Source organism: Condylostylus longicornis, unplaced genomic scaffold (genome assembly GCF_029603195.1).
Source record: "Condylostylus longicornis isolate FDR11 unplaced genomic scaffold, ASM2960319v2 ptg000055l, whole genome shotgun sequence".
NCBI classification, from domain to species: domain Eukaryota; kingdom Metazoa; phylum Arthropoda; class Insecta; order Diptera; family Dolichopodidae; genus Condylostylus; species Condylostylus longicornis.
In genome coordinates this window covers 4,211,191-4,238,883 of record NW_026578024.1, presented here as the reverse complement: position 1 = coordinate 4,238,883, position 27,693 = coordinate 4,211,191, and the positions used below count along the sequence as shown (strand labels likewise).

At 26.0% G+C, this 27,693-nt stretch overlaps 2 protein-coding genes across 2 annotated transcripts; both read right to left on the bottom strand.

Moving 5' to 3' along the window:
• Positions 1–352: 352 nt before the first annotated feature.
• On the bottom strand, positions 353–18,059 carry LOC129612038 (cardio acceleratory peptide 2b). The gene is made up of 3 exons (XM_055525481.1): positions 17,376–18,059; positions 1,771–1,911; positions 353–1,624 (listed from the first exon to the last, which is right to left on the bottom strand). Exons 1-3 carry the CDS (start codon positions 17,461–17,463, stop codon positions 1,401–1,403), a joined length of 453 nt encoding a protein of 150 aa, XP_055381456.1. The 5' UTR covers positions 17,464–18,059; the 3' UTR covers positions 353–1,400.
• Positions 18,060–21,433: 3,374 nt separating this feature from the next.
• Positions 21,434–27,506, bottom strand: LOC129611880 (transient receptor potential protein-like). Its single transcript, XM_055525293.1, has 13 exons — positions 27,214–27,506; positions 25,580–25,787; positions 25,278–25,515; positions 25,081–25,223; positions 24,632–25,010; positions 24,334–24,568; positions 24,124–24,276; positions 23,913–24,058; positions 23,472–23,839; positions 23,048–23,402; positions 22,422–22,980; positions 22,007–22,363; positions 21,434–21,945 (listed from the first exon to the last, which is right to left on the bottom strand). Exons 2-13 carry the CDS (start codon positions 25,756–25,758, stop codon positions 21,566–21,568), a joined length of 3,492 nt encoding a protein of 1,163 aa, XP_055381268.1. The 5' UTR covers positions 25,759–25,787; positions 27,214–27,506; the 3' UTR covers positions 21,434–21,565.
• Between the last annotated feature and the right edge of the window lie 187 nt (positions 27,507–27,693).

Genomic DNA, 27,693 nt, shown 5'->3' with positions numbered 1-27,693 from the left:
CACAGAGCCTTTCTAGTAAATGCAAATTAAATGTCAGTTTGATGACTAATTTGACAATTAAAATTGTTTTAAATTTATGAAGTATGGGTCAAGTCGGCGTTAGTTTTAACGTAGGTTTCGAATTCAGTTTCAAAGACAGGAACTTTTTTAACTACGTATTTATAAGGGTTAAAACCAAAATAAATCAAGTAAAATCAGTTCTGCCATTTTCTTTTCAACTAGAGCCAATATATGTAATATTGAGTTAATAAAATTTTTAATGTTTTTTTTTTGTTTTTATTCTCTTTCATCATCTCGTAATGTCGTAATGTATATAATAGTCTTACAATTTTAATTTTGTTCATTACTTTTATTTTACAGTATAACATATTCATTTTTTTATATTTAAAATTAATTAAATTTTTCTTTTAAATTATTTAAGTATTTTTTTTTGTTTTTTTTTTACATTTTTGCTTCCTAAATATCTAAAAAATTTTCCTCTCGATTTTTTTTTTTTCTGCTGTACTTATAAGATTTTCACCATATTTTTTTCCATGGTGAAAATATTAACAGATATTTATGTTATAATAGTGTTATGTTAAATGTTGTTTATTTTGCATTATGGCATTAGATTATTTTTATTAGTACAATATATGTAGGTAGTTAGTATTAATAATTACAAATATTTAACAATTAGTGTGTGTATTTTTATTAAATTTTATTTGATTTTTATTTCTGTTGTAAAGAGCAAATCACATTTAGTAAGAGAATTTCTTTAAATTTATAAATTTGTAGGTTTTCGTTTTTATACAGGAGAATCAGAAAAATTTTAACAAAATTTTTTTATTTAAAATCAATTTGAAATTAAGAAAAATTTAAATTTTATTAAAATTTTTTTTTTAGATAAATTTCAAATGAAAATTCCGCATTAAAAATGTTAACAAATAAAATTCATTTGATTTTTTTGAAATTGGATTGGAGCCTTCATTCATGTCTGTTAGATTCAAGGAACTTATTTATAGTAAACAAAAAACTTAATGTTTCCAAATTATAGCGGAATTTTTATCTGAAATATCATGAAAAAATTCTACCAGCCGCTTTTATAATTTTTCTTAATTCGAGTTGATTTTGTTTTGTAGTTTTGATTTTCTTACATTTCTGTTCAAAAATTCATTGAATGCTGTGTTGGCATCTAAAACTTGTCTTTAGTCAAAAAATGTGGAAGAAGTTTAAAAGAAAATTTCATTTTTGGTTATTTTTGTTTTTAACATTTTATAATATTTTTTCTTAAATAATAATTAGGGCTCGTTAATATTTTATATTTTTTATTAATAAATATATTTAAATTTTTCCTTTTATATATTTAACTGGAGTATTTAAATTCGTATGATAAAATAAACAATATTGGGGTGTTGGGGTATTTACATAATATCATCGTCATTATTAAATGTACTTCGCTTTTGAATTCTGCCTAATCTTGGGCCAAACCATAAACCATTAACACCAGCATTTTCAGTTCTTTTATCCATTTTATCCATTTGTTGTTGAAGTGATGCAATTTTAGATAATTTACGTAACTGTAATCCTTCTGATCTACCAACACGGGGGAATGGTACTAAACCGGCTCGTTTTGATTCCAGTCTCTCTAAAATTACAAAAAGAAACAAAAGAAAGTTTACAAAATGAAAAGGCTGTTCAAGACTATAAAAATGACGTTGTCAATAATTTCGGCTTAAAAATTTTTAAAGTTTTTGTAATTAATTTTGAAAATGTTTATGGCCTTTAACTTACCATCATATTCTTCGTATGAATTATCAGGTAACATATCCATAGATAAAGCTTGTAGTCTCGGATCACTTCGTCCAACACGTGGGAATGCAAATAATCCAACTGTACCACTACCACCTCGTCGAAATTTAGCTTGTTCAATTTCTGAAAAACATATAGGGGAAATTTTTCTGCTCAATTTTTCTGGAAAAATTTATAAAACAATTAATAGTATTGTAATTAGTTGAAAGAATAAGGGAAGTTTCTAGTAAAACATAAAAATTAATAGGAATTTTTTTTTAAATTCAATTTTTTTTTTTTGTACAATAAAATAAAGAAGAAAAGTTTTTAATCAAATTGTCAAGATTTCAATTGTATAGCAAGACAACAGAAAAGAAAAATAAAAAATCTTATAGCACAGCATGGTAGGTTATTAAATTCAAATACAAAATGAAAAAACACCCACTACTAAAATTTTTCGAATAAAAACTTAAGATGTTACCATTTTATTTCGAATTTCCATAAATAAATTCTATTTTCTAATGCAATTTAATTTTAATTCGTCCAGCAATCTTAGAAATTATTAGTTCAATAATGACTCCAACTCTCTAGTTTCTATCAAATCTTAAGAATTGTTAAAATTATTAAATTTAAGAATTTGCGAATTTATAAAAGTTGAAACTCGTGTTAAAATTTCAATGGTGGCATTATCCTCAAATATTATTCAAGGTTACGGAATTTTACTTTCTAAATAATTGTTTTAAGTTTAAAAATTTGAAAGCACTTTAAAACCTTATTGAAATTAATTATTTTAGCAATACCTACAAAAATAGTAACAGTCCATTTTATTCTTTACATCCAGTTTCTATTACAATAAGGATTCTAAGATGTCAGAAATCTTTTTTTTTAATTCTTTTACAATTTGATCGTATTTTGATGGTATTTTTAATTATTTCTGGGAATTCCTAGAAATTTCTTTTTCAATAAATCTATTATATACTTATAAAAATTAAAGTTAACATTTTAATTTATATAAAATTCACTTAAATCTTTTAATTTTAAATTTGTGGATTTTTTCTGTATGTTAAAAAATATAAGATATTTTTTTAATAAAATTCCTTGTCTATCACTGAAGCGACGTCTACAATTTAATTTAGTTCTACAATATTTTTTCAAAATGTGAGCAGAAAGATAAATTAATTTTAGGTTCAAAGACAGAGCGTGACGAGATGAACTATGTTAATAATTTTTGAAATTAAGAATAAAATATTTCGTTGTGAATTACGTCGTAACAACACTTTAGAGTGAATGGCGGCAATAACTGATAATTTCGGACTTTTGTTATTAAAAAGAAGTTACTACAATTTAAATGTACTTGCAAGAATGTTGAATATTCATTGAAAAGGGTTGGAGTCGTACCGCTATAGTAATTATATGACGAATTAGGGGATCAATATTAGACTTCAAGCATTTTACATTAAAATGGATCACTTGTTATTTGTAATTACTATAAAACTTTTAGTCTCTTCTGCTAGTTAGACTTTTAAATGTCTTTATATATATTGTATAATGTTATACGTTTTGGAGTCCTCGATACATTCTTAAATTAAAATAATAGATAAAAAATACAAATATTTTTTCCCCAAAATACAAATTTGAGAAACTGATTAAAAATATTAGACCGAAAAAAAATTTCATCTAAGCAAATGTTGTAAAAAAAAAACAACAGTCTCGCATTTCATTTTAAATTTTCTGAACTTTTGACTTCGTAAAATTTTCAAAGTTTTCTTTTCTATATTTTAGAAACTTTTTTTCTTTAAATAAAATTTTGGTTTTCTTAATAAAAAAAAAATACAAATGTATAGCTTAAGGCTTATGAAAATAATAAAAAAAAATTATGCAAAGAATTTTTTTTTAGACTTTAATAAAAAAATGAAATCTTTGGCATGAGTCAAATGAGTCAAATGAAATCTGCAGTTCTTATTTGAATGAAGTTCTGCAAATTTATTTAATTCAGGACTTTAATATTTTGTCACATTGTAAAAAAATTATTTTTGATGGTATTGTAACAGATTAAGAACTAAAAATTGCGTGCCTATATGTAAGACCTTCATTTTCATTTCAAAATAATATTTGGACTATATTCGAAATTAAATTTTCAAATTAAATAACTAAGAACAACCTTCTAATTTTATAATTAGCTTAGCGTATGTGTTTAGATTACCCATAAATTAGATTTTTCCTAGTTGATCAATTGACTTAATCGGATAATCTTCAGAAAACATTTTTATTTAATTGATGCAATCAAAATTTCCCCGAAATATTTCTGATTTTTATAGTGTTTCAAATAATAAATGTAAAAATCATTGTAAAACGACAATCATGTAAAAATTTTACCGCGCTTTTTATTAAATTTATTGAATCTTTTAAGAGCATTAGAAAAATATAATTTCATCACCTTAAATCATTCTATAGTAAATGATTATTATAGAAAATCATATATAGAAAATCAATAAAATATTCTCATTATTCAACATAATTTCTAAATTAAGTACTTAAATATAAAAATAATGCACATACATATCTCACTCATACAAGCATTTCTATATGCAGCGTGTGCAGTTTTATTCCCATAGAATCCTTTTATTTTATAATAATTAATTTTACATAAACGGAAAATTGAATGTGGTATTATCAATTTGTAATTCTAATGAAAATATTTTGTTATTTTAATGGAAACAACCGATTCTTTGCTGCATAATAATTATTGAATTACATTTATAAAACCAAAAATAAATTAGATTTTTATATTATAAAGTACTAAAAATATACAGAAACCATCATTTTTATACAAAAAAAATATGATGCCATAAATACCAAAAAATATTAATTGTCCACCAATTCAATTCAAAATATAAAAATAATATATTGGGAGTTCTTAGACATGATGTGCGTGAGTATTTAGTGAGTATTTTATTATTTAATTTTGAAATAGAATTGTGATTTTTTTTTTAAAATTCTGTTTCGAATGAACAGATAAAATGATTGGGCTTTTATAATAATAAAAATATTCCATTTGACTTTTACGGATTCTTTTGGCGGAAATATTGACATTATTTTCAATTTTTATAAAAATATAGAAGACTTAATAACACCCATAAAATATAATGAAACCCAGAAATAATACGGGCGACAGCATTCATATTCAGCCTTGTCTAACAAATTAGATGCCCGCTTGTGGACTTTGTTATGAATTTAAAACTCAATATAGAATATAATCATGTAGGTACATACTGCAATTATAACAATATAGTTTAAAGAACTTTATAAAGATATTAAATCAGTAAATTAATCAATACTAGGTACTTTATCTATTGAGTTATTATAAAAAATATTGCAATGCCATTGTAATAAAATCTAAAAATTTTCAAATTTAATATGGCAAAATCTAATAAATTAAAATTCTTCCTTTATAATAGTCGAATCGTTAACACTTCAGTTGATTCTCATTACCTCAAATATCTTCTACTATATACTTTTGTTCATGTATGCATATGTATGTATATATGTATAAGTTCTTATTGTATTTTTTGGGCATATCAATTTTTCGAAAAATTTATTAATAACTTTGAATTAAATTTTTGAATTATGAGACGAACATAGCAAATTTCTTTTAGCAAAGGAAAAGGACTATTTTCGATTTTCTTTCTACACTAAAAAATTAAACATTTATGAGATTTTATTTAAAATTTCCTTAAAACACAATTCTTTAATATAAGCAAAAAGCATAGCATATTTTTCGGGTTTTTTTTTCTATCCTATTAAAAAGTTTCGTTTTCCAAAAATCTTAATTTTCACTGAATACTCAATATACTTAATAAAAGACCTAAAACATAAAACGAGTGTATAGTTAATAAAAATAATTTACGTCATACGTCTTGTATTTACACACATAGTAGATCACAGCAAGGATATAAATCACCTATAATTTCACATATCAAGTTACTTATACACTCATTTTTACAAACACTTCCAAAAAAATTATACATATACACGCACATTATTATAAAATAAGCAATAAAAGAACAATAAAAAAAAAGTTTGTTTAACATTAAAACCAATTCAAAATTTGTCTTCCTTTTCTTAAAAATTATTATTCTCGTTCTTAAAATTAAGTGCTCTTAATTTTGGTGAAGATTGGAAGCTAAAAAAATATTCATAATTTCCGGAACCTTTATTGCAAACAACAAATTCATCAAAATACATACATACATACAAAACTTTTTTACAGTAATGTGTGATATAATTCCTTCATATAGAGGAGATCCATAGGAAAACATACCAGAATCCTTCTAACATATGAGGTGAAAATTAAGCATATTAAAGGGGAAATTTGATATCAAAAATTCAAAAATAAAAAATCATTTTGAATATTTATGAGTTTCACCTGTACCTCTTTTCATCAAATGCGTAGACAAAGAAAAAAGGATCATATAGAGTGTGTGCTTGTCAGTGTGTTTGTAGATAGTAAATCTCATTATTAAAAACCATATTTGAAAAATATTTGATGAATTTAAAGCAAGGCCATTTTTATTATGAAAGACAATACATTTGTCTAAATCTTAAGAGGATTTTTTTTTTATATTTTGTTTTTTTGACCGCTTAAGGATATTTTATATTAGGAAAGTCAAAATAAATGATAATTGAAAATAAAGAAAAAAAAATGAATTTTTGATAAGGGAATTTAAGGTTGAATTGATTTTTAAATTTAAATAACTGAAAGAAATTATAAAGGACTTCATTAACTGTACTATATGAGAATTTTAATGTTTGATTGTATGATTTGAATATTTGTGGTAATAGTGAATCGCAATCCACTTCACGTCTGTTAAATGCCTCAGACATATGAATATTGCTGGCCAATATTAAAAAAGTATAGAAATTGAACTTGTTAGAAAATAACCTAAACATAGGTGTGGGAAATACACAAAAAAAAAACATTAATTTTTAGAGATTGAAATTATTATTAATCGGCGAAAATTAAACAAAGAAGTAAAATTTTTTTTTTAAAAATTCTCACCACTGTAAAATTTTTTCAAGTTTTGTTGAATGTTTTGGAGGCCGTATTAAATATTATTCTCGTTCTTAAAATGCGTTACACTTAATTTAATGCTAAAATTTTTTCTAACAAAAGAACGATAAATCTATTTTCTATTCTATTTGCTAAGATGAATACGGAAATTTTTAGGTATTCATCGACTGTCTGTCATTTAGCAATTATAATATCCTTTCAAAGATTACCGAAATTTTATTGTTATTCAAATTATGGCATTTCAAATTCCAATTACCTTCTTACAAGTTCGAATTCTATTAAATATAAATAAGAAAAATAATTTTGAAATATTAAAATCTATGTCGAATTTACGTTGATATTAACATGCGACCTTTGACCGAATTATACTTTACGAAACGCTTTAGTACAAGATAACAATTTTGTAAATTTAATTTCAGGAGCCGCTTTAAAATTTTATTATTTATTCTACGCATAAGAGATATAGAGAATTTCGTCGAGATTATACAATTAATCGTATTTAAATTATTATTTTCTTAATTTTTGCAAAATCTCTTCCATATATTGCCATTCACATGGATTGTAGTTTTAACACAGTAACTAAGAAATTCATTTTAATATACAAAAATTATTCTTAAACAAATGTAACAAAATTTCAGTCTTATTATTTTAATTTAAATTGAAATTTAAATTAATAGTTCCAAATTTATTACGAAACTCTATGGTAACAGTTTCAATTAAGAGTACTTATAACGTTGTTCTGTGATATAACGTTAATCTTTTTAGGTAAGATTGTAGTCGAATGTAGGTTTAATTGATTTGGTTATATGGTTTCGTTTTCATCATATATTATAATAAATAAATTTGGAAAATTTCTAAAACGATTCGATTACGTCAGAATTTTCGTCTGACTTTATAACTCTTACCAAACAATGAACTAAAAATTATTTAATTTTATTCTGAATAAATTTAATCCCTTATTATTAATTCACTATAATTTTTATTATTATTGTATGGCTTACTACTCTTGAATTAAATTCTATTTAAATAATTCCACATAGCAGTTACAAAACAACTTTTTAACAATAAATCTTAATATTTTGTATAAGTACTAGAAAAAAGATAAAAATCTTTCAAAGTACAAAAAAGAAAAATTCAAATTTAAAACAATTTCACTGTTTTAATCAAAATCAAAATGAATTACCCTCGAATAGCTTATACAAAGAATCAAGGATCTAAAAATAGAATAATTGTGATAATTTTAAACTTAACATTGGGCCATTCATTATTAAATTGCTAGTATTTTGTACTCAATACCTCACGATCTTAAGATTCCCACGTAATTTTTACATTTCTGTAATTTAAAACAATATTTTTCCTATGCCTACATAATGAAAAAATTAAATTATTCTTCATAAAAATCAAGAACGCGTAACGCTTTGGAAAATCTTTTTTCTTTTGTTTTTATTCAATTTCAACCTATACAAACATTGATTTGTACAAACACCTGTATTATAAAATTTTATTGACATCTTAATCATTGAGGCAATTTTTTTCTTGTTTCTTTTTCTTAGAATATTTTCAACAGTTGGTTTTACCTTTGAGAAATTCAAAGTTTTATTTGAAAAATTTGCAAATCAAGATCAGCTTAAAAAATAATTTTATCACAATTACTTAATTTCGAACAGTAAGGTTTTCTTTTCAGCACTTTTCCAAAACAAAAAAAAAAAATGGAAAAAATTGATTACTAGTTTTGCTCTGTCCTTCCGTTCATCTGTCGGTCCGTCTGTCTGTCTCTTCGTGTGTCGGTTTGTCCATGTATCTGTTTACAAAACTTTTATACCCTTTAAGATAGAAAGCGGAAATTTTCTAAATAGATTTTTACTTGAATTTCTGTTAAAGAAAATTTTCACCTATCATCCCCCTCCACAAGTATTAGCCTCTAATAGTGCTGGAAATTCTGAAAAGTTCATTTCTAGACATTCTGAAAAGTGAATGTTTTTACAATAATACAATGGCCATAGAAATTAATCCTTATCTTAAAACAGTTTTTGTTTTAAATTTTTGACGTCGTTTTTCTTCGAAAACGGTATGTTGCAGAAGTCCGAAATATTAGAGGCTTTTAGACACTAATAAACATCTTATTGTGTCAGAAGAACATTTTTTTCATGTTTATCCCCTTTCAAATTATTGCTTCTTAAAATGCATGCTACCAAAACCCTTTTTTTTCTTCCAACTCATATTTTGCTCATTATCAATATATGCAAAAACTTAAAATATTTTGGTATTTTAATGAGTAACTGAAAAAGCTAGCAAGAAAAGCTGGATTTTAGATATAGTATTTTTACCTGTTCACGAGAAAAGTGCTCACCCCCAAACCATTTGTTTAATCCGCCTTTATTTCTAATTTAAGTTGAAAAACAATTTTTTGTATTGAAGGATAAAAAAAGTCCTCTTTGGAGAATATTTTTATTTTATTAATACTTCAGATGTGTCAACGTGCATATTTCTACATTATTTATGTAAAACATACCATTTACATCATATTAAAGGGAAGCAAACCCAGCAGGAATTCATTTATCGTACTTAGGATCTTAATTGAAAAAAACAAATTTAACATTTATAATAATTTGAAAATTTTTATTTTTATTTTTTTCTCGTCTCCTATAAAATAATAATAGCGAAATTTGTTAATTTTATGTGTATTCACACTGTATACTAGTGTGTACCTATACAAAATCATTTGCATGTACGTGGTACACAGGCACTCACTAACTTGTAAAATATTGTGGAGGAAATCATTTTGCGCATTTATGTGATTTTATTTTTATTTCTTTTTCATTATTTTTCTTCAAATCTTGTAAAATATTTCTAAATTTTCGCATAAAAAATATTTCAGTCTCAATATAAATATTAGATTTTTTATTTTTCTATCGAAACAATTTCAAGAATAAAGAATATTATAGTAAAAATTTTATATTTTTTTGGAAATCATAAATTTGTACGCGGTCATGGTTACTTAACTTTCATTCCAGTTGCTTCCTTTCTGCTAATGCATCCACCCATCATAAAAACACATTTATGTAAAAGCGAAAAGAGTTTTAGTTGACTCTGTCAATATTCTGTGACAATTTTGCAAATACATTGTTTAGAACGTCATGTGGAATCATATTATTTCTAAGGATTACAGAATTCAAGGGTAGTGGTATAGTCTTTTTCAAACTGTTTCAACAATATCCCCTAGAATTTTTGTATGCATTATATTTTCAATACTTCAACGTTAAACCGCTATCCCATAATCTTCATTAAAAATTTATTGAATCCAAATAAATTCGGATTGATAGAATTTGGATAGACGACAATATTCTATTTACTTGTAGTATTTGGAAACAAACCAAAAATTTAAGTTTTTAATTGGTAATAACTTTTATTTCTTTGCGTTACAAACGGAATGGTGAATATAAAAAACCTCTCTAATATCTAAATCGCCTCTTAGAACTTGGATAAAATAAATTTGTACTCGATTTTATTTGGAAAGCGAAAAAACGTAATTGAGCAGTTCAATTTTTTACGTTTTTCAAAAATTTTTAAAAAGTTTTTGTGGATCATGCATGAGAAGAAAACAATTTTTACACATAATGACCTTAGGTGAAATTAGTTTCCTTTGAATAATAAGGTTCTTTCTTTGAATTTTCTGAGAAATTAAGAAAACGAAAAGTTGGTTTTACTGTTGTTCAATTTACGCTCTTTGCTTTAAAAATTGCACTAAATTTTCTAATTGATGCTGGTTGAACAACTTATAAAATTGACGGACAATAAATTGTGTTATTAAAAATTTGTTATCCTTTAGTCATAAGTTGTTCAAGGAGGATTATTAATTATGCTTTTAATTTTCATCAATTTCTTACAAAACTAATTCACTTAATTTTTATTTTTAAATCCATAGTAGAAATTTTGTTTTAAATTTTAAAATTTTTATAAGGAAATTAAATTAAAAAATTGCATACTTCTCGGCGCGCATATAAAAATTTAAAAGCAATATACATTCAAACATACATAAAAAGTAAATGCAAAATATTCTTTTACCTCAAAAGTTATTATCCTTCTTAACTTAAGTACATTTCGATCGATTATAAGCAAATCCTTTTTCAGTATGCTATCAAATTTGAATTTATTTTTAAGAAAGGAACTCTTAAAAATTGATCTTTTTTTTAAAAAAAAAAATAAATTATTTACATGGTATAATAACCATAAATTTTCTTGTATATAGGTACATGATTTAGATTTTGAAGAAGATAAAATTGTTTCTTAAAAGGTAAGTTGACTTATAATATCCTTCTTAAAATAAAACATAAAGATTTTCACATACAAAGCATTATTGTTATATCCTTTAGCTTTTCCATTGTTTTAAACAAACAATGTGCGAGTATGTGAAAAACAATGTACATTATACAGAAATATTATTTATAAAAATAATGTTTAACGCAGTATGAACAAGGATTATATGTAATAATTAAATCGGAAATAAATTTCATATCCTCTTAATGCAAAAAAAAATTTCGATTAAAAATTTATGCATGTTATTTTTGTGTTATTTTGCGGTCAAAACAAAATTATTTTGGGGAATTTTTTAAGTCTTATTTTCTGATTTAGTATAAATATGTTAAAATGGTATTTAATTTAAGTATTATTAATTATCAAAGTAAATTAACTACGATTGACTGCCAGATTGTAGTCATAATGGATTAAATTATTACCAATTGAAAGGATTGTCAAAAGTTTTTAGCTGTTTTTGAAGAGCATAGTGACAATATCTAATAAGTTCGAGGAATATTAAAGCGATATTCAAAAATTTTAATATTTTACGTCGGTTTTGCATAAAATCGACTTAAGTCATTGCTGCCACAGAATTTTCCGGAAAATAAGTTTGGTATATAGCTAATTTGGATATAAACTAAATTTCGATAATTTGAAATGATTGTTGGCTTACGTTAATCGTCATGAAAATTAGCAGGGAAAATGTAAAGGTTTTCCACCATTACAGTTGTTTATATGAAAAAAGTTCATTTCATTAAGCAAGATCTTAATAATATAAAATCTGCTCAATAAGGAAGAGAAACTTCTAATTAGGGTATGCAAAAGTTTTTCAATAGCCTGTGACTATTTATAATTATTGATCGATCCCATAAGAATTTTAAAATAATTTTTTAAATGGAAGGAAAATTGTGTCTTTTTTAATTTTACGGTAAATTTAATAGAAAATTTCCCGTTTGAAAAAAACACATAATTTTCAACAGTCCTTTTGATTTTTCAATTTGGAAATTTAAATTCGTAGAAAAACTGGAAAGCAAAATGTTTTACACAGTTGCCTTGCCTGCCTGCTAGCTTTTATTTTTAGCATGCTACTTTTACTACGATTGCGTATGGATAAAAACAAAACGTCCATTATGTTATGTAAAAATTTCATGAAAATTGATAACACATTTTATACGTTAATTTGTCTGCTGTTGTGCGATTTCTGGCGACATGTTGTTTAAAATGGAATTTACATTTTAATTTTAGGTGAATAAAAACCTTAAACACAAAAACTTAATTTTCATTTTGTTAAAATTGTTATTTGTGTTCGAAGATAAAATTTCAATTTTGAATTCCATTTCACATCCAGAATCAATTATTGAACTTCTAATGTGTACCTAATAAAGAAAAAATTTTGCATAAAAAAGAGGAAATTCAATTATTCGTAGAACGAAAAATCGCTTATTTTTATTATTAATAAGGGATTGCACAAATTTTCGAGTTTCAAATCATTTGAAACTTTTGACGTTTCCCTGGGAGATTTTCTATTAAAAATCGGTCGGTCACCAAGCCAAAAATCATAGTGTTGAAAACTTTTTTATTTTTATTTTTCTTATTTTTTTTTTTAAATTTTAAATGATTAATAAGAAATTACTTATTACAATTTATATTTTATAGAAACATAAAAGTTTCTGGGTATAGTTAAATGGGCTAGACGTATTTGCAATTGTGATTATGGAGCTTTAAAGTTTTATTCCTTGTTTACACTCTCAAAACATTATTGATTCATTTTTAATATGACCTTAGAACTTTAATAATACGCTCTGTTACATAAAAAATTTTTTCAATAGAATATAATATTGTACAGGGTGTGGAAAATTTAATTCACAATTCAATTATAATAAAAACAGCAAATTTTGCTAAAAGTTTCGAAAAATTTAATTAAAAATTTAAGATTAGCATTACAAAATTTTTATTGAACGTCTTGCTTAATATTCATGTTGAATTTCAAAACTAGCTCAAAATTCAATAGCGCATCGCGAATTTTCCCGTCCACACTTATCTTAATGAAAACCAGTATAAAATTTACTGAAAAACTGATTTGTCATTTCTGAAACATGTTCTCGGAAAATCTTGAACACCCTGAATTAAATTTTAGGAGGTGTAGCTAAATAATGTTCAACATTTATTACGACATTGGAAAACATTGACAAAATAAAAAAGAAAAAGAGAAATAACAAAAAAATTTTGGGTGATATTGAAAAAGAAATTACAAAAACAACAAAAATGATCCCAATTTTTTAAAAATTCTCGTAAAAAAATTAAATTAAGAAAAAAATTGTTTAGAAAATTTTATAAAAAAACAAAAACGCAAAAAGGAAAAGAAAAAGTATCAAATAACTTGTTACTTGGTGTGAAAAGAATTGATTTCAGTTGGAAAACAACAACAAACTTAAAATTTTTGAAATTAAGTTTTCCATTTTTTTTTTTTGATTTTTTTCGGAAAGCTGTTTAAAATGGAAAATGGGAATTTTCGTTACATCATAATTCTCTCCCTTTAAATCCACCTACAAAAATAATAAAACAAAAAAATAAAAAAATTTTTAAGCTCTGTTAAATCGCTTAATTCTGGGAATAAAATAAAAAACTTGAAATCTATTCAAACAATAATTTGTGGATTATTCCAATTCGAATTAAAAAATAAAGTAAAAAAAAGTGTAATTATGAATAAAATGTTGGTTGAGCTGAAAGAGGAGTGGGAAATGTGATTTAAAGGATAACAAAAAATAAATCAGAAAAAAATTAAATCGTCATTTGGAATACCCGCATTTTCCCACTCCAATGTAAGTGAATGTGATTAAAATCTTTTTGTATTTAGAAAGTTTGGATAAAGTTATTGAAAACCTATATTTTTATTTAATTCCGAATTATCCATTTAATCCTACTTTTTTGGTTTTTTTTTAATTTACTTTGTAAGCACTTAATTTATTGAAGGTCAGCAAAAATTAGAAAACAATTAAATAAGTACGCTTATCATTTAATTTGAGTGGAGAATGGTCTGTTTTGAAATTTGGTAAATAAAGGTGGAAATACTAAAAAAAAATTGATATTAAAATTATTTTGTTATAAACGGCTATTTTTGCGTTTGATGCAAAATTTCCGGTGATTTCAGTCAGAGCAATTAGCAATTGACTGCTGAAAATTGCCGTCTTAAGGGCTTTACCACATAGATGGGCGGAGTTTAAAATTTTTTAACCCTTGTGTTGACACCTGCTTACCTGAGTATGTTTTTCAATTTTAGCAGTAACAATTTTATTTGGTACACTCAACATACACAGGCATTTCATACATTTTATATGGAATTCAACAAGACAACATGATTGAAAGCAAATGTTCGAAAAAAATTAAAAATTTAAATTGTATTGCAATTAAAATTTAAATAAAATTAACTCTTTTGTAGAAAAGCAGGTCAATAACCAATTTCATAAAGGAAAATATAACTGCATATTCTTGCATAAAAATGCTACGTCCTATTTCGGAGCGGAATAATGCCCTAAACTTTATTGTTTTGTGAATATCATAATGCAGGTGGATTTATGAAATGGTCTTAAAAGAAGTACAATATTTTTACTCAAATAAAAATGTTGCAATGAAAGCAAATAAAAAATCTACTGTTACACAAACATTTCAGGCATATCTAATAAAAAATCGGAAATGATTTTGGACTACAACCGTACAAAGAACGGTTAGTCGATAATTTGTACAAAATGCTGTACGAATACACATGCAAAAAGTTCATAAATCGATGGCTTCTTCTTCAATATAATAGATGGCCGCTTATGTAATTCATTTAGAATGTAAAAGAAAAACAAACAACCGTCCTAAATTTCTTTAAGACTTTGCAGAACAATATTAGTCTCAATATTAGTCTCAAGATAATCAAACGTATAGCACCAACAGTGAACTCATTAAAAATTGTAAGCCTATTGAACTGGAATAAAAAGTATGCTGCTATACAAATTAAAATCGCAAAGAGACATACCAAATAACTTCATTTCGCTTCATAGCTATAAGTATAGTAGAATTCAACACGAAAGTGATTGCTAGAAAACTTCGTTTTACCAGGAAATTTGTAAAGAATGCCTTTTTCAGTACAAACACAAAGGTATGCAGTTCTCTTGTAAAATATCCAGCTTATTTTCGAAAGCAATTTTTTACCACGAACTACATATGAATTTTCAATTGCAATTCGTATTTAAAAAGTCTATTTGTACTTAAAAGAACTTTGTTTAGCAAATTTTAATAATTTTTAATCATTTTTTAATTATTTAGAATGTCTTATTTAAACGAATATACTCGGCCCTTATTACAATAGACTTTAATCAAGCGTTTTTATAATTTAATCACTTGCTATATCGAAAATTTTCACAATTGAAAGTTTTAGTGCTTGTGCAGTTCTTTTTAAAATTAAAATCCAAAATTTTCAGTTTATCATTCATTCATAAATTTAAAATATGTTGACATTCAAAAACTGTTAAAAGGGCAAATAACCTAAGTTGATTAGAAAAAGCACATTTCCTATTCAGCCGCTATAACAGAAACAACAAAAATATCATTAAAATTTTATTTTTTCTTTGAATGTAAGTGATGTTTGAATAAGTGAATTATAGTTCCAAAGTGCATCTTTATAATTTCATTTCTCTTAATTAAAAACCAATTGTAAATACGCCTACAAAGTGCACTTAAAAACATTTTTGTAACATTAATGTTAAAGGGAAACCTATTATAGGTGTAAAAGAAAAAGTTTTTTGATTCTATTTTTAAGGTTAGAACTGAAGTTGAAACTAGAAAAAAAAGTATTTCGTTTAACAGGAAAAAAGGAAAAATTTTCAAAAGAGTAATTTAATATTAATCGCGTGTGGTTGGTAATTCTAGTAGAAATTCTAATTTTCAATATATCTTCAATATTGACAAATTCCTGTGTAAGGGTCTAATTATAACAGAAATAATTATATTAAATTAATATTCTAACTGATTCAACTCTGCTATTTATAGAAAAAAATTTCACATTTCCTACTAAATTAATTATTTAAAAGAAACTAAAAGTTTTTCTTTATAATTTCACCATTTACAGCATTAAATTGTAATTGGAAATTGGGAACGTTAGGAATTGGACTATAAGAGCATATTTGGCAAATACAATACTGAAAAAAAGTAAACTTAATATTCTGGGACGAAATTAACATATGCGATTAACCTTTTGATAAACTATTAAGGAAAAAGTCATTTTAGTCAAAAGTAATTGCTAATACCATTAATTCTTATATTTAACAATGTGTTTAACTGTATATATACTGTAGATTTGCTCCTCGCGCCATTGGAATTGTTTGCTTAAGGGACAATTTAAGGAAATGATATTGTAACCATATTTGACTAATAAAATGATGAACAAGAAAATCAAGCTCTCAAAATTTATCGATATTAAAAAAGATTGCCAAAAGAACTACAAAACAAAAAATGAAGCTTGCAATAGCCGATTCATGTACGGAGTGGCGTAAAAATGATTTCTTTTCAATTTTTAAAAATTATTATTTAAAAGTTTTAAAAATATGTTTATGCCTTTACCCAAGGAACAATGCTTAAACCCAAGGAAATTTTAACAATATTACCCAAATTAATACGCACATTTTTCAATTAATTGAAAATGTAATTATTAATGCGAAGTCTTACCATACAGTAATTACTAAAGGTTTGTTAAATTAAAATACGAAAATTATTGAATCTATAGGTAAAAAATCTTTACATCTAATCCAAAATAAAAAAATTTGAAAATAGTTTTTTAGAAAATAATTTATAGAAATTTCAGTACCAGAACCAAATTAAATATTTTTTAAATAGTTGAATAGACGTAAACGGCAAAACTTGCTAAGTCGTTTTCTAAAATAAAAAGTTCAAAATATTCCCTTTTTTTCTTGTAATCTATATCATAACGCCTCGATATTGATTAAGCTTATGGGGAATTTCTGAATATGAAGCAAATCAGTTTTGGAGTGACGCTCCTTAGAATATAAAAGGAATTAAATAATTCAATCTCTTCGATTTATTGCTTGATTTCACAAATTTTTTTCCTTCATCTTCTCAAAAACCTTAAAATTTTATAAATCTTTTAAAATAAATTTTATTTTTTAAAAATTTGTAATGAATAATTAAAAATAATATAGATTTTAAATAAATGTTTTTTTTTTTTTTTGTTCAAATTTACCACCAGCTAAAGATGCTCCACCGAATGCACAAACTAAAAAGCTAGTTAAAAGGATCATATCAAAAGATGTATTGGAAATTCTTGCCATTTTATTGAAAATTATTGCAATTCTATACGCAAATTCTCTTTTAATTCCTTCGAATACAAAATTTCAGGTATTGTCCTTTTTAGTTTTCAATTTAATAAAACCGAAAAATTATAGTTGAACAAAATTAAAGTTCGAAAAGTTTCAAAATTACCAACGTATTCTAAAATAAAAATGAAAACTCCTTTAAAATTTTTCTGTTTTTGAAGTTCAATTTAGCGTCAATTAATTTTCTTGTGTCTATTGAATTTTAATAATATTTTAAATATTTTAAAATTTTTACACGATTAATAATATTTTAATTAGGTAATTTTTCTACAACTTTTCAAAACAGTTTTGGATTAAAATGTAAAATTCGAAATTATTATTTTATTTATAATTATTTTGTTCGTTACACTTTTACAATGTTAATTTAAACTTTTGTTTTTAATTTTTCTTTTTCCTTTTTTCTTTTGGTTTTTCCACAAAAAAATTATATTAACACATTTTATTTAAAAATTTTTCAAAAAATTTTCCGCAGATTTTTTCTCTCTACTTATAAATCTTTTTTTTAACACGCTAATTTTTTTTCTTGTTTTTCAACTTTAAGGAAAACTCTGATCAACAGTCACTGACGATATGAAGGATATCAACAAATGGTTTTTCCTTTTATATACAAGAACATGTCAAAAGTTTTCCATTTACGTTTGTTGCGTATACAAAAAAAGAAAAGAAGAAGCAGAAATGAAAATGAGGAAAAAGCAACAAAAAAATGAAAAAAAAAATCAAAATAGAAACACAAAAGTAAATGTTAAACATAAAATGTTAAAAAAGAAATAAAAAGAAAAAAAAACAAAAAAAAATAATAAAAGAACAGTAAAAGAAATTTATTCTAAAATAACGGTATAAAGCTAAACAAGTAACATATACAAAAACAATTATTGTTGTTATATAACGGTAGTATAACAATAGATAACCGAAATATTTTGGTAGGATAAAAACAATGTAATAGAAAACTTTTGAGTTTATTTGTAGTGTGTATTCATTAATAAACACATTCCCTTACACATAGCTATACACATATTATGTATATGCATATTCTATTAATGTACGATTGAAAAACGATTTACAGTAATTCATTCATTACGTGATATGTGAATATTTTATAAAATAAACATAAATTTTAGTACATATATATAGGCGTACAAGGTACAGAAAAATTATAATATAAATATAATATTGCATATAACACAATTTAGTTATATGAGTGTGTGAATTTGAGTACATGATCAACATTTTTAAGTTTTGGGACTGTAATCTTGCAAGTATAACGAGAAAAGAATATTTTACGTGTTATAGACAATAATCTGAACTACATTTCTATATTATGTTTATTTATATAGATAGACTCATTTGTAGATTGGTGAAATATGGAAAAGAAAGATCCAGTTTTGTATTATTATTTGCAAAATTTCTAATATATACAACATTCGAAAATATTATAACAAAAATTTATAAAAATAAAAATAAAATTATAAAAAATAAGACATTTTTACTTAAATCAGTGATCGGATTCGTTAGTGGATGGACTTGTATTAAAGATAATACAACTAAGGATACAAAGCAAATTATTTTGAGAATCTTTGAGCAGTCTAATATTTTATGTGATAAAGGTCAAATATAAAGAGTACTAGCAAAAGCTCAAAATACTATAATCAATTTTGTTTATTTATTCTTTTTGAGGTAATTCAATGGGACCTTGGTTGGTCGCTAAAAATTTATTTTAAATATATGGGAACTCAAAATACGATGGCTGGAGTGGTACATATAATATGTAGCTCACATATTATATGAGCTACATATGATAGCTAGAGTGATAGAATGGTTGAAGTGAATTTTACTTTATAATGTAAAAAAAAACTTAAACTTAAGTATACCTTACTTGTGTTTGACTATTAAGCTTATTGCACAGAAAATATCATTCTGAATAACTCGGTTATGGATGTTATAATTTTCAATGTAATATTATGGAGAAAAGCCAAAAACATTGAACTTTATATGAACTGTTCTAGCTTTGCTATTTAAAGAAACAAACAGTTTCAAATTATTTAACTTTCATTTTAAAACAATTTTATTGTGAGAAAGCTATTTCCCAAAATAATATTGGGGGTAATCAATGCAAGTTTTGATAACAAAATATTTTTTTTTTTTTTATTTTTACAAAATCGAATTAGAAGAACTAACATTAGTCATGAAGTTAAAAGCACAGTCCTATTTCAAATATAAAAGTTTCTTTAACATCAATTTTACATTATATTGTCCAACATAATGTTGAAGGTCATACTTGACGGATGGTCAATAAAATTCTAAGTTGCCATAAATAAAAATTAAATTCTTTTAAATTGTTTTAATAATTTTTAACCTAAAAAAAATATTTTAATAATAAAACCTTTCGCAACGCGATTGACCTTTTATCTCACTCATTATACTTTCGTATACTTGCATATATGAATACGTTTTGTATGTACGTACTTATTACAGGTATATTACATGTTGAGGTGTCATCACTTCCTATCTCTCTCTTTATTCAACTAAAATTTTTTAGTTGAAATATAAAATACGCATTTTTTAGTGTCCAACTAGAGGTAATAGTTACTAGTAATACATATACGTACATTATATAACTTCCATTACCTGTAACCTAACAGGATGTTGAATTCAATATTATAAAGAATTTTTTTTTTACATGGACAAAGAATAAAAATGTATTTTAAATTAATTATCGTTTTGTTTACTGTCCTGTAAAACTTTAAAAATTATGAAATTTTTCACAGCATCTTTGGTCCTAAAACATTTTTTTCCTCATTTTAGAATGGCAGCATTAATAGATTGTAGTTAAAGGAAAATGTTGTTTTTCAATTATAGAAAAAATTTATAACATAAAGAATGTTTTGAAATAATATTTGAATAGTTCCTTTAAATTAATGAAAGAAATCTTTTAACAACAGCATAAAATCTTGAAATGTAACGTAATAAGATTTAATCCAGTAACCAACTTGGAAATTACGTACAATTGCTGTTCCAATGTTTCTATATAAGTATTGAAATAAGTTACTTGTACATTATTGTTTAAAAATAATTTCTATATTTTGAAATTGCCAATTAAGATTTTATAGAAATCTGTAATTGATGATGTTGTAAAATTTTATAAAGCTCTAATAATGAGCCTTCATTATAAACCAATATAAATATAACAACAAATTTATAAATGTTGAACGCAATGGTGGAAAAGCATTTCAGTATAGCAGACACAGGTAAATATTGTTAAACAATACGAACCTGCCAATTTATAAAAATTAAATAAAAGAAAAGTTTATTGGTTTAAAAACTTTATGAGCATTACAGCTTCGAAACTTTCTACAACTTTTTTAATGTCTGTATAAATATTTGATTGCCATTCCCATTATTAGTATTGTGGGTAGTTTCAACTCGTTAGAAATATTTTACGATGTTTTTCTTAAGAATAATATCGTAAATTTCAAGAAACTCTTATTTTTTTCTTTTGTTATCGATTTAAAATTATTTTTATAACATTGAACGTGATTTGAATGTAATTTTAAATACACAAAATTCTTTAATGAATGAAAAGAGTTGATAGGCCAAACTTTAAAAATCAATATCCATTCTGAAAATTCACACATATTATGAATACCTACACTATTCCTTTTAATGTGATTTGTTTGTTTCAGAAAGACCAGGTGTTATGTCTACGAAAATATTATTTTTATGCATAAACTACTGAATATAATCTGAAAAGATGTTTTAAAAGCTTAGAGTTTTTGATGATTTCCTCAAAATTTCAAACATCAAAGGAGAGCTAAATCATTGTTATAGTTCCCTTTTCAATTTTGTAACAGTAGTAATTTAATATGAGTAAGCAGATCATAACATGGTTTTGTCACGTTGAAATTGTTTTTAAAGTTTGAAATAAAAGAACTTGTGTTTTTTTTTATTTTAATTTTCAAAATATATTTATATGAAACGGTAATACTTTTGAAATTGTAATGGTGAAAAAATTATTTAATAATTGTAGGTACATTCAGCATAATAGGTAATATTATCTCTTTTAGAGCCATCCTGATATCACTTTTCCGGTAACAACAGATTTTCCTCGATCTCCGGTTGCACCAGCACCAGCTGAAATCATAGCTTCTTTTGCTGCTTTGCTATCTACTTTTGGTGCATCTGCTTTTGCTGCAGCTGGTTTATCTGCAGGTTTATCACTTGGTTTTCCAGCAGGTTTGTCAGCTGGCTTATCAGCAGGTTTATCAGCTGGTTTGTCAGCTGGTTTATCGGCAGGCTTGTCACCTGGTTTATCACTCGCTTTGTTGGCTGATTGATCCGGTTTGTCCGTTTTGGCAGCAGCAGCGTCACTAGATTTTTCCCCAGGTGTGGCACTTGGTTTTCCGCTAGATTTATCTGCATCAGGTTTATCAGTTTTATTATCTAAAAAAGTTTTTCAATTAAGAAAAGAAATATAATTTAAATTTGAAATATAATTGCATACCTTTTTTCGAATCTTCTGTTCCAGCTTTATTGTCAGCAGGTTTCTGATTATTTGGAGGAGGTGCTGATGTTTTTGATTGATCGCTTGGTTTTGCCGGCCCAGCTGTTGTTTCAGCTTTTTTCGCTTGTGCATCAGATGGCGGAGGTGCTGGGGCGTTACTTTTCTTCTCATTCGTTGTCTTATAAGAAACGGTAGGCTTACGGACAGCTCCTTCACCTGAGGGTTTAGTGGCGGAAGGACCTGCTTCACTTTCCTTAGCCTTTTCGGCTTCTGCTCGTTTCTGAAGGGTTGGTTTCATAAACTTAACATAAGCTGCACGTGTTGCTGGACCGATGTCTTCCAACAGGGGATTGAATTCTTAAAAGTACAAGAGTTAAAAAATATCGAAAAATCTCTAGAACAATTTTTAGCTTACTAAGTATTTCGTTTTGATCCATTTGAGTCCATTCTTTCTTATCTTCCTCAATCATTTTGCGGCGTATACTTTTTTGAGAAGCACGAAGAGCTCTATCTTTTGAATTTCCTATTGGATCAGAATTCGACATGAAATTTTTCTTAACAATTTTATTCCAATCTTTCTTTTCCTTAGTGCCATCTTTTGGAATAGATTCTTTTCGTTTGCCAATAACTTTTGCAATGCTACTAAACACATCTGTAGTTCCGGTGCTAATTTCGTTTTGTATACTTTCAACAATTCCAATTGTGAAATCTTTCATTATACGACGTTCTAATATTTTTGTTTTCCTATTTACTCCCTCGCTCTTTTCGTCGGCATGGGGAACAACCCAATTGTTTTTCTTCAAAATATCTAATAATTCAAAACGGAAACTGCTAATATCAGCTCTTGTCTCAATTATATCATCTTCAGTGACTCCAGTTTCATCACGTTTCCGTTGCTCGGATACTACATAACGCCGAATAATTAACTTCATTACCTTATCGTGAAGTATTTGTGCCCTGTTTTTATCTTTTCTCTAAAGTTAAATTGAAGTATATATAAATTAAACGACTAAAAACTAAAAAATAATATACACAACTTACAGTGATACTCTTTGTTCTTTTTGGCGTTTTTCCAAACATTTTTTGCATTTGTTCCATTGTTGGACACATATTAAAAGGTGCTGGTAGAACACCATCTTCTCCGAAATAATTAAGCCATAATTGAGACCTAGCAAACTTCCATTCAACATCAGCCTTTTCATAAATTACTTGATATGAATTTGACATCATAGCGATCAACATATTTAGTAGGACAATAATATTAATTAAATTGTAAGATCCAAACATCAGCAAACTCCAGAATCGGGTAAAGCCTTTGATACCAGCCAATTCGAATGAAACTAAATCAACAAGGCCAAAAGAAGCCCAAAACAATGATTGGGATGTTTCGAATAAACTGGTTTTGAAAAATTTTATATCGTATTACTTAAATGTTTCAAATTTTAGCTATTTTAGATTTTCTTACTTTGCAAATCTTCTCCATATTGTACAAGCTTTCTCTTGATCATCAAAATCAGCGATTTCTGGATGTAAATGATAACATTTTTTCATTTCTAATTCTGCATAGTACATGAGAAGTAAATTAAAACCACATCCAAATGCAAATAAAACCAATGTGTAAATAAAGAAGAATTTAATAATATCAATAATCATTCGGCCAAGTGATACTTGTAAGGGTCCCAAGTGTTGATTTATTGGAAAAATATGAACCAATTTAAGAAAAGAAAATATCATTCCAGCTGCGAAAGCACCTTCACCAACTAACATCGGGTCAAATGGATGCCAATTTTCTCTTGGAAAATATGGGTCAATCTTACGATACCAAAGATCTCTCTATATTTCGGAAAAAAATTGAATTACATAAATCCTATTTTTAAGCTTACTGAAAATATAATATTATATTTACATGAACAACAAGCCATGAACACAATCTCAGCATTATCCATGTCACGTAAAATTGATTAGCAATGAAATCGACAATATTCCATAGATCGTAAATATATTCCATTAATCCTTCTTCATAAAGCGTTTTCAATTCTTCGAATATTAAACCTACGTCAAAAAAATTAAAGAATAATGAATAGCTAGGATGTGATAGTGATCAAGTTTATACTTACTTCCGATATACATCATAATCATTAACTCAATAGGACCTGGTAATGAACCCCTTTCATATCTTCTCCAATTATCCAACATTTGAAGCATCCAAGGAAGTCCAATGATTTCGAACATAATTGGGATTATTCTAAGAGAAGCTCCTGCCAGTAACCCTGTATCGAGAAATGAGTTTTATTTTGTAGAAATAGTATTCACAATTTCTGACTTACCTAAAAACACCATGTAACTCGAGGTGTGCATAATGAATTTGACAAAAGGTTTTTTCATTAATTTAGCTTTCTCGCTGTTCGGTGCTAGGATATAGTTCATGCAGTATATTGGAAAGCTGCATCCAATTGTTAAAACTTGAACAAGTTGATCTGGTAGTGTTTTCCTTTTAAAACCAGGGAGACCATCAAACCAAATCGCTGCTAAAAGTTGTTGGACACTTGGATGCGCAACGAACTGAAAATTTTATTTTTGGTGCGTTAAATTTTATTATGAACTTATTAAGCATGTGTTACTTACAGCTTTTTCCTTATATTTAATAGCCAATTGAAGACGCTCTAGAGTTTGACGCTGTCCAGGGAACCATATTTTATCTTCAGCTTCTGGATTGAAATTTAACATAATTTCTAACTCCACAGAAGTTCTGGCGTGATCTAATAACGTCGAAACAAACGATTGAGTTTCCTGCCTCATTTCAAAATAAGCATCGCGGAATTCAGATTCCATGCTCTGTAAACGTCTTAATTCCCATGATAGTTCAAAAGCAGTTAAAATCGGATCTCTTGAACTAAGCGCAATTAAAGAACTGGCGGATAGAGCTCTGTAGGCATTTATACGGGCTTGCGAATAACGAAGTGAATCAGCTTCCTGCGTCTTGACACATGTATCACAGCCACACCTTAAAGCAAATCGAAAATAACAAAATCCTGTTATTGTTGGGGAATTTATTTATTTAATTTGATTTATACTTGACATCATGAGGCATAGGAAGTGTTGCACCTCGATCTAAAAGAATTTTCAATATTTCGTAATTATTACGATGGGCAGCTAAAATTAATGGCGTAATATCCGGTGTAAAATCAGACATCGAAGTGTCAGTTGCCTCCCAACTCTTTAATAAAAGGGCCATTAGTAATAAAAATTATTTATACTAATTTTATCTTACGTAAGGTTTTCCCTCCACGTGAGTTTTCTCTTCCCATTTCAATAATTCTTCTACTGCTTCAACGTACTCTTCAGAAATAGCATGTAATAAAGCATTTCCCACCTCTATTCCTTCACGAAGTAAAATTCCAATAAGATCTTCATTTTCATTTTCAATAGCTGATATTAAAGCATTTCTGTTCAGTGGATCCACACAATTAATATTAAACTCGGGATTATTTTTGTTTTCGAGAATGATACTGTAAAATTTTGAATTTGTATTAATTTTTTACCATTCTGTTGGATAGTCTTTGTTTAACTCACGTTTCTACACCAGCAGTGTCACCCTTTTCAACAGCTATAATAAACCTCTTTTCGATATCCCTCAAAACATATTCTTCTGGTGCGTTTACCAGATAGTCGAATCCTGTCACTCCTTTTTCTAAATCTTCTTCCTGCATGTTTGGAACAAGACTTTCCTTAGAGTCCGTTTTTTCTGGCATTTTCAAGGTTTTTAAGTGATAACCTTAAGCTGTACAAAAAAAATATTATAAAACAATTTTAGTAAGCTTTTTTAATATTTAAGGAGCATTTTTAAATTGAATTTGAAATAATTTGAATGCTTCTTAGTTCTTTCATTTTCGTTAATTTTCTTATTCGGGGTAAACAAGCTTACTATAACGTAGTTAATAATGAAAGTTTAATTTAATATGTCTTCAACAAATACGAGTAGTGAAATAGTTAAACGAGAATTACTTTATCGGGTCAAATATGTGAAATATATTGTCAAATATCTTTACGAATAAATTATTCCAAGTAAGAACTATATCATAATTTCAATACACCTTAATACCACCTTTTGCTATCTTTATAAAGTATCTTTGTTGTAATGCCTAAAGTTCTATCTCAATTTTAGCGCAGCAGACTGAATATAATTTGAAAATGATTTGGACTATTTTTTTTTATTTAATATTTCTACATTTGCTTGTTTGAAATTTCGGTATTAAGGTTTTTGTGAGATATTATGAAGTAAATTTTGAAATTGGAAAACAGCTTTTTATTAAAAATAATGTATTTATTTTTGCGAATCTTTATTATTATGGCTTAAATAGTTTTGATGTGTGGTAATTTATCTTTTCAAGTTTTAATGGCAGGCACTCAAACCACTATTTCAGTCACATCCAATTTGGATACGATTCTATTATTTTTTTTTGCCATAAACAACATATTTGTTAAATTTTGATGAATTTAACTCAGTTTATTTAGAAGGGATATGATTAAATCGAATTCAATTATGTGTTCATGTGCTTATGAGGTGTAATAACGCCTCATAGATGAATACGTTTTAAACGTGTTACAAACATAGCTATAAAACACGTAAATTTAAAATATCCTTCAAACTTCTGTTCGTACAGGTATTAAAAAAAGTCGTAAGGTACTTTTCTTCCACTTAAGAAAAAATAAATTAAAAATTACAATGAGAAGGAAAAATAAAATTTTTTTAAAAGAAAATAAAAAAATTAATGCGCCTGCAGCCTTGAATACTACTAATTATATTTTATTGTTTAATTACATTTAAGTTAGTACATTTCAGGAAGAATCATAATCCACTTTATCCGAATGATTAGTCAGTTAAAGTTCCTAGCTGTGTTAATTAGTATTCCGAAAATCTTAAATTATTTTTAACTATGATAGCTCGATCCCGAAAATTCCCTTTTTGATGAAAAAAATAAAAACTCTTGTATCTGAAGTGATTTGGAAACAAAATTAGTTTCTTTCAACCCCAAAGTTTTGATAGAGTAAAACATTAATGAATAACTAATATTTTTTTTAACAACGTCTGATAAGAGTCCGTTTTTTACTTATTGCACTTATTCTATTAAATTTCACTATCTTTATTTATTTTTTGTAAAATTTTTAATAATTTTAAATGTTTTATTTTAAAAATAGCTATTTACCAAAATATTTAACTAAAAATAAAATTATTGCAACTTTTCTCCAATAGTTTAATTGAACTTTTACATGAGTATTTTTATTTTGACTAAATATAAATTCCCGATTCCCGTTAAATAAGAATGCGGCTAATTTTTTATGAATTTCAATAAGTTTTCAATAATATTTAATTATTTAATTTTATCTTAAATAAATTTTTAAAATTTAAGTTAAAAAAATATTAAATAATTTTTTTTTTTATTTTTTAGTTCATTTAGCTCCTAGCAGACTCGGAGCTCAACAAGAACTGAAAATTTTTTCCTTCTGTCATAGGCTTATGAACTGCTAATCACATTAGTAGAAATTCAAAATATCACACAAAAATAAATATAATAATTGAATATAATGCACTTGCGATATTAATAAATTTTCTTGTAGGCACCTCAGTTTATGCAATTAAATATTATTGGCATTCAATAATAAAAGAAAAAAGGCAAGAACAACTT